Raw genomic sequence first — 8,776 nt, 5'->3', positions numbered from 1 at the left:
ATTTTGCACACTAGCTATTTCAGTATGTGCGGACAGGGTTTTTCTGGAGCTTTTATCTCAGGATGTATGGACTTACTTCGTGAAAACTACCTTTTGCACTAAAATTCAAATAGATCCGGGTCTCCGAACTACGCTACCGATATAGCCCATATTCATACCTGATACATGATTGGATGAAATTATCTCAGGAGGTATGGAATTGTTCCAGAAAAAAACATAGTCCATTTTTTTCGGTGAAAAGATTTGCTTGCGAACTGAAGAAATGAAAATTTTCAAAGTAACCGAGTTTTTCTATAAAACAGAATTATAAACAATAGCTTGGGAATATAGTTTTTGTAAAGAATCATTTATTCTTTATTTGCATACTTATAACTTATTTATACAATTACTAGCGGACCCGGCGAACTTTGTCTCGCTATTAAGGAATAAAATTTCATACAAAAACTCAATTTTCGATTTTTCCAATTTTCCTACTTTTCCAGAGAGATTTTCCAAAATTTTCTTCCGTAAAGACCTTCTCATCGAAAATACGAATAACTGACAAAAAACTTTACAGAAATCGGCCTAGCCGTTCTCATTTTATGAATTACTATACATTTTTTACACCATTTTTATATATATAGATAAACATTTAACAAACAAACAAAATATTGATTAAAATTAAAAAAATATTACAAAAAGTTTCTCATACTCATAAATATTTACATACATTACCATACATTTGTTTTCATAGAATATTAAATTTCATATTTGTATGTTTATGACTGCATAAAAATGTTAATAATTTCATTTCATAGTTTCTTTTTTATGTTGCTCTTTTTTATAGATTTAAAATATATTTTTAAAAATTTCTTTCTCATCGTCCATCAAACAATCTGCAGCAGTGATATCACATGTATCCGAAATGGCAAAGTTCCGGCGACTAATTACAAGACAAGGACATCGTATTGTTGTGTAGTAAAACGTGTTTTTAGAGAGTAGTCTTGGTTTTTAAGAGAGAGACAATTGGATAGAGTAAGAGAGCCTTTTTGTGCATAAACAAGTGCTTTTGAGAAATTTGGTGACTTAGTGGAAGAGCATATCACAAAAGAGAATGGAATGGTATGTGACAAGTTTTGGGTGGTATTGTGGAAAGTGCCAGAGGTTTTTGTTTCAAGTTTTGTTTCATAAGAGGGAGAGGGAAAGTGAGAATCATAGATTTTATTTTGGTTTTTTATATGGCTCATTCAGTCAGTGTTGTTTAATTGATTTTATTTATTTATTTATTTTTTTTTTTTTGGTTTGTTATGAACTCACTTTTTTGTTTAGTGGAAGAAACGGGAAATATGTTTGTATTGTAGCGACAGTAGTACGAAGTAGTAGTTGTAAAGTGTGTTATTCCCTTTTGTGCAATATAATTAATTGCTAAGAGTGACTTATGTTTAGTTTGGATATTAGAGAGTTTTCAGTTTTTAGGTCTTCTTTGCTTTTTGTTCAATTCGTGTTTTTTATTTGTATTTTTTTTTTTTTTGTAAAGGCTCCTTAAAGTTTTTCTTGTTGTTGTTGATAAATTGGGCTTTCATTAATTTCATTAGTTTGCGGTTTCATATCAATTTCATTGGCTTAACGACGTTTGGAAGGAGGCAAGCTCAACAAGTAGTCCAAAGCTTTTTGGATTGCTGGTGGGATTGGTGGAGGAGTGGGCAAATGATCACCTTGTGGTTGGAAACCATTTTCATCATCAGCAGCATAATTCAATGTAATGAGATTGCCTTCAGGTGAGGTATATGAAACCGAACCCTTGGCAATAATAACATCACTGGTGTCGGGAGATGTGGCCTTCTTTAGGGTACCAGTTTCTTCACCTTTGATGCCATTGGCGGTTTCATATCTGAAATAAAGAAAATAGGTTATTAAACAACATTGCTTGCTTTAAAAACTCAAAAAATTATTTTTATAGTGGTACTAAGTGGAAGCCAAAAGTGTTGAGGAACCTTGTATTCCTCGAAATCACCTTTTACAAAAAATAATATAATATTCTACAATAGGTGCTATGCACATTTGATGCTCTTATAATCTCTCAAAAATAATCTCCCGAGATTAATAAAAAATTGGTTGGATGTGTGTGGACTTCGCTAGATATCACTTTTTCAATACAAAACTCCTTAGGTCATGATAAGCTCAATTAATTCAATTAAAAAAATTAATAAATTTAATAATAATTTAATAAAACATATATGAAACGTACTTTTGGTTGCTCAAAGCATGGGTGGTTATAAACCACGTGACCATTGATTTAGAGAATATTTTTTTAAATTTGTTTATTAATGTGCTCTTATGGATTTTTCGTGGGAATTATATTTTGTTTTATATGTCCAATAGTTTATAAATATTTTTGTTTTTGTTATTTTCCAATTTGTTTAATTATTTATACATAGCCCGCAAATCGAGTAACTTTCAGACTGTAGTATTTGCTTTATCAAAAACTTTTCGTGTTTATATTTTTCATTGCTGCAATCGTTATTATATTTTTAGCAATTCTTTCGTTAAGTCACATTATTTCCTAGCTTTTAATCTCTTAGGTTTGTGTCTTAAGTCTTTTGTTTTCAATCACTGTGCCTCAAAGTATGCTTTAATTTTCCACCATCTAAGAGTTATACAATACTTACGCATAATTATAAGAGCCATCTGGCTCAATATTCGACTCTTGACTAACAATCGCAATGGGATCTTGTGGTCTGGCCAAAACCAAAGAAACGGTACAAACAATGAGAAACACGGAAAGTTCCTAAAAAAGAGAGAAGAGAATTTACAAGGTTATTTTTTAATGAATCAATTTGGTTTATTGTAAAATAATGTGTGTTTTTTAATTTCCCTTATTTATATTTAATTGAGATTGATGTTTATATGGTTGGTTGGTAATTTGTGTGTAGTTTTTTGTTATATGCAAATTGAAAATTGCATTCTACTTGTGTGATGATTCCGTAATTATCTTATTAACAATGAATTTTGTATTTATTTGCTTTTCCGTTTGTTTGGCAAATAATTGCGCATAGTTTTTTCTCTCGCTAAATTATACACAGCCGTTTTTTAAGATGCATTGGATGCTGAGAATTTGCTTGTGGAATTGTGTAAGATGACCTTTGGTTGATTTAGTTGAGAGGGATGATAAATTGCCTATTTCAGGTAGCAGAATTTGCTGTTGTAATTGCAATGTGAGTAAGCATTGGGATGGTCTGCATAGATCAATAGGGTCTTACATCAAATATAAATAATAAAATATCAACAAAGTGGTATTTTTGTAGCGAAATATATGCATATTGAAAATGATTTTAAATTTTTTTATATTATTTTTGTTGTTGTTTCTCTATAACTTTTTATTACAATTTAAGATAAGTATATAAGTAATGATTATTATTGTGTTCATGGAAAATAGTTTTCGACCTATTCATTCGTCACTCGGTTTTTAGAGCAAAGCGTTCGTTTCCAATGTGTCTTTAATAGTATTATTCGAGAATATCGTGTCGTTGTTATTGGATCATTATACAAATAATTACACTATGCAACACTGAAAATACAAACAACTTCTAGTATGGATTTTTTGAAAGTACATATTTAGACTACAAAAACCCTAGTAGGGTTTTGTCCTGTCAGATCCAGTTCGGATTTTATGGCCTCATCTAAACCGGGCTAAATCTACACTTTTTTGCATTTATCAGGCCTTTATCTCAGAAACGAATAGGAATTTGGCCTTGCTCTCTTTAGCAATATTGTAGCCCTAAACTAGTAGAACTTATCTTTTGATAAAACCACATAAGAAAAACTCCATCTAGGGCATCAAAATCTATAAAATATAGAAAATTTTACATAATTGCTTAAATTCTGGTCAGTATCGGCTAAACTATTGGGAGTTGAACCAAGGAACCTTTTGCAAAGACCTTCCAAATAAAGTTTTTTACAATTCTTTAGAACATTCTGAAACTCTAAAATGCTTACTTCATGTTGTTTCAGCGGTATTTTACATCATATTTTTTGCAACACGTATTTCAAACACAGTTTATTCTGGCATTTCGGATTTCACCACATTATTGACATTTTTATTAAATCGTCGTTGAAAAATGTGCTGAAAGCAACGGCATGGAGGCATTTTACAGCAATGACATGTTCTGAAGAGTTGTGTATTATATTTCAGGGAATATTTTTCCAAAAGAAAATATTCAGAAAAAAATAACGGTTTTGGAGATACGGTGCGAAATGTATAAAAATTGTGGAATTTTTGCATATATTTTGAAATTTGAGGCAATAAATGTAGTTTTTCGAGCTTATTATTTCTCCAAATATTTTATTCTTGTCCTTATCTACAAATGTGCTTCAGAGGTCAGAAGAAGATTCGCATTGCTTTCAGAGATATAGCCCCGAATTTCTTTAAAAACTCAATATTTAACCATGTTTAGATGGGGCCATAATATCCGAGCTGGATCTGACACAACAAAACACAACTAGGGTTTCTTGTCGTTTGGGTCTGTACTTTCAAAAAATCCTCAGTTCGAATTGTTTGCACAAGATCACCTTAAAAATGTTGCACAGTGTTATATTAGGAATGTTTCGATTTAATCAAAAAAACTTTGAAAAACAAATTCAGCAAAGTGACGGGATCAAAATTCCTCTTAAAAATATTCTATCAAGAAACATGGAAGATGTAGAAACACGGGGTTTTTTACACGGTGATTACAAAAAGCATATAAAAACTTCTTGCTTTCGGGGTTTGCAATATTTGAGCATTAATGCAAACTTAACTTAAACATTAGAGGCACATTTGCGCGTAACAAGGCACGTCATTGATCAAGAATTGCAGGCATTATCGATATTGTCGGAATGGTTTTTAAGATGAAATTGTCTGCCAGTGACATAATGCAAGAAAAAAAAACAGAACCAGTATGGGTTGTTTTTCCAAAACATTACTGTTGTAATGCTGTACTGCGAGAAGTATCCGAAATAAACGTTTAAACTTATCTTCGAGCAGGACTTAATCTGTACTTAACCCAAATTGTTTGAAAATTTGTGGGGGAGGTGCCGAAAATAGTGGACCGGTATACTACGCCTCGCTACTCGTGATCTCTCTCTCTTTTTTTCACGTGTTGCTGCTGATTTCAGAGTAGCCCTTATATAGCAATAAAACACTCGTAGTCATAATATTGGTTCTGTAGTGGCCTTTGGTACCCATGTGAATTTTGACCGCGATTTATTTGACAATCCCTCCAGCGATTTTTTCTTGTTTTTGGATTTTTCTCACTTATGAACATTGCTTTATCAGAATCCGCAAAAACTTTCATTTCATTTAAAGTTAGTTAAGGCACACCGTGCTGAAGGAGTGGACCGATTTAATCCATATTCGAACTGATCTATGGCAGGTTAAAATTTAACAATGCGCAAAATATGTACCAAATCGCTTAATCCCCAAAAGGAGTGCTCACTATTTTAGAAAACAATTGTTGAACTTTTGTGGGAGAAGGACCGATATGGCTCAAATATTACGAGTGGCACCGTTTGGACCAAATCGGTTAATCCTTTCGACAGTAATTGTATACACGAACCGGACATATATACGGTCGGACTGTGCTAAATCGACTCAAAAGGCTGGAATTTAAGGATATAACTAATTTCTTCCATTTGGAAAGGTATCTCTGGAACAGAATTATATGATATTGAAAAATGATATGTTGTCACATCGAATCCAAAAATACAATCGAAGTCGGACTAATTTGACATGACTAATTAGGCAAATATATTTATTCAACAACCACTAGAGAATATGATGTTGAAATGCCAGACTTTCGATTCGTCAGGGTGCAATCCGTCATGCTAATTCAGCACCACTGTGGGATCCATGAAGAAATTTGTAAACACTACAAATTTTCGATGGGGAGCGGCGTTTCTGTTTGAAGAAGATTTTTTTCTTTTAATCTTGCTTGTGACATGAGCCATACGTCAATAATCCATTAATTCAAAGTGGCTGCAGAAACAACAAGTAATCTTTGTTTTATGTTAAAGTTGTAATAAAAAAAATAATTCTAGCTCTCTTTTCACATTTTCGCCTATTAAGAGCTATGGCTATGTTTGTGGTTCTAGAAAAAGGCCATTCGATCTGCTTAAAATGAAATAAAATTAAAAAATAATTGCCAATTATGCGGCTGACCATAAAAACAACAACAATCTTGGTGGCACACATGATCGGTGGCAAGTTGCATCATATATTGTGGTTGCTGTGAGGTTTTATGTTCAAAAGGTTTATCGCTAAACTGAAGTTTTATTTTGTTGCTTATGACAAGCCATAGTTCGTTAAGGCGTTTTTGTTTGGGCGTTAGTTAAAGTACTTAAACATATGTTGGTATGTATTTTAACTCAAATGACTTTTAAATGATTTTTTCTTAATGGCAAAATGTCAAAACACATAAAAAGTTTATGGCTTGATGGGTGTATTGAGGATCGTCTTTCAGATCGACTGTGACGATCATAAGGATAAAGGTTTTAGGCTTTTTTATGGACATCAACAGAGTAAATGTCGCCAATATGAAGATGTAGTTAAACAGTAACTTCGGAATATTCCAAATTTTTAAAAATTCCACAGAATCACGTTTCTAGTGTTCTTCATATATTTTTTTAAAATTGTTCCGTTATGTAAAAACAATAACAAAATAAAATAAAACCATACAGCATAACTTGTTGGAAAATATTTCAGTGCTAATAACTTTTAACTCATTAGTGACACTCTCATACTTCCAACCTTCAAAGGTTTTTACATGACTGAAATTCTAAAAGCCAATTATTGTGAATGCATAAGGAGCCATAAAAACAATTACACCACGATGGCATCATTACACCACAGCTGTACGTAATAATATTTGAAATATGCAATTAAAGTTACTTGACCTTAGCTCCATCGATTTTCAAAATATATACTTTCGTCATATTTTCATTGAGGCAATCTGCCCTTGTTCTTATTGATATGTTGCGTTGATTATTATGTTTGAAGTATTAAAACAGAATGTGAGCTAAACATATGAACTTTTAAGATTACAGCAACAGATTCTTTTTGAAAGCACACACACATAGATAAAAATAACTTATATGTATCCTTGTAAGTTATATTAAAGATTTTTTGTCCATATTCAAGTCCATTTCATGTTAAACTTTTTTATTCTTAAAAATTTCGCACTCACTCACACACACACTTACAATTTTCATTTTGTTTATATTTGTAAATAAAACTCGGGGTTAAACTAAACAATACACGTTTTGCTATAGTTAATGTTTGTCTACTATAGGATTAAAGATGTCCTTTCAAGAATTTTTGCAAATTTCTTGCAGAGATCTTTAGAAGTTGTTAATTGAACGAGAGAATTTTTTATGATTTCTAATGCCGGCTACCAGCGCTATTTATACGGCTTAAAGATGCAACCAAATACAAGCCACAATATTGCTGCAGTTGCTCTCCAGATGAAAATTATACAAAGACACACAGGGCAACTGAAGGCAGATATACACACGGACCGACAAACAAACATTCAAAGGCAATACAAAACGACGTTGACGACGACAACACCAACAACAATTACAGAGCAAAGAAAAAAACACGTCACATATAAGTGGCAACTAAAGCAAAAATCACTGCAAAACTCAAAGAAAATATTGCAGTTAGGTATAAAAACAAAAACACAAACGAAGATGCTGAAAACCGACACACACATGCTAACTAAATATTGTTTATTTTGTTTACAAAAAGCAGAAAAAAAAACTAAACAAATAAATAAATAAAATTCAACACGCCTAATAGTTAAGTGATGAGTTGAACTTAAAGAAAACTAGCTCTGCATTACGACAACAACCAAGCCATTTGATACCCTACTATAATTTGAGAGGTTACTTTTTGTTTTGCGATAGTTTGAAAACAATTTTCAAAAGTTTTCATATGGAACTGGTTTCCTGGACGAATATAGTTCTTGAATGGTAGTTCAGAGGAGCCAAAACAAATTCCAAGTGTTTTGGTATTTGCTTTCATTCCATGTTTAACACTTAAGTCATGGTTTCGCTGTTATGACCTTCCAATGATTTGAGGCCTTAATGTTAACAGAGTTCCTTTTGTCAGACCCATATAGTTGCAGTTATGGTAATATAGAACTAACATTGTGCACATATAAAATCAATAAAACTTCACATTCAAAGTCAACATAGTCAAGGTCCGATTCAGGTTCATACCAAAACGCCTACAATTCAAGAAAACAGCCAAATACAAAAATTGGATACAACTCTCTAGGAGCGCTTCTACAAGGTTAAAATAGCAAAAAAAAACTAAAAATATATATTTTTTATCCTTTGGATTAGATCCAAACCATTCAAAATTCGACAATATTGCATTCGCGCCAAAGTAGGTAAAACTTAAATAGCGTTCATCGTTTGGGGGCCGACTATATGATACCTTACACCACTGTCAAAATGTAAATAATTGTAAATAATTAGCTATACGCAAATTTAAACCGATTTCAATATAATTTAACAAACTTATTTCTAGGCCAAATTTTGTCACACATTCTAAATTTCGTCGAAGTTGCGCAGATATAGCTTGTTTGGTGCATGAAACCGGCAGAACATAGTACATACATTGGATCCAAACGAAAGTCGTACAGCTAATGAAATTTATTTTATTGACTTATAACTCTGACACAAAAAAGGATTTGAAGAAAGAATTTACGCAGCTTCGACAATTTAGAAACACAAAATAAGAAAAAAAATCAACCCG

The 8,776-nt window shown here is 32.2% G+C and overlaps 1 protein-coding gene across 1 annotated transcript; it reads right to left on the bottom strand.

The window, feature by feature from the left end:
• Window positions 1-327: 327 nt before the first annotated feature.
• Window positions 328-7,646, bottom strand: Cpr49Ae (Cuticular protein 49Ae). Its single transcript, XM_073988077.1, has 3 exons — window positions 7,216-7,646; window positions 2,649-2,767; window positions 328-1,870 (listed from the first exon to the last, which is right to left on the bottom strand). Exons 1-3 carry the CDS (start codon window positions 7,222-7,224, stop codon window positions 1,603-1,605), a joined length of 396 nt encoding a protein of 131 aa, XP_073844178.1. The 5' UTR covers window positions 7,225-7,646; the 3' UTR covers window positions 328-1,602.
• Between the last annotated feature and the right edge of the window lie 1,130 nt (window positions 7,647-8,776).

This window comes from Musca autumnalis, unplaced genomic scaffold (genome assembly GCF_047663935.1).
Source record: "Musca autumnalis isolate F117 unplaced genomic scaffold, ASM4766393v1 scaffold_5, whole genome shotgun sequence".
NCBI classification, from domain to species: Eukaryota; Metazoa; Arthropoda; class Insecta; order Diptera; family Muscidae; genus Musca; species Musca autumnalis.
This window is presented reverse-complemented; position numbering and strand designations above follow the sequence as displayed.

Coding starts and splice junctions, on each gene's coding strand:
- Cpr49Ae (XM_073988077.1), bottom strand. Junction 1,871..2,648: donor GATGGCTCTTATAATTATGC/GTAAGTATTGTA, acceptor TCTTTATTTCAG/ATATGAAACCGCCAATGGCA.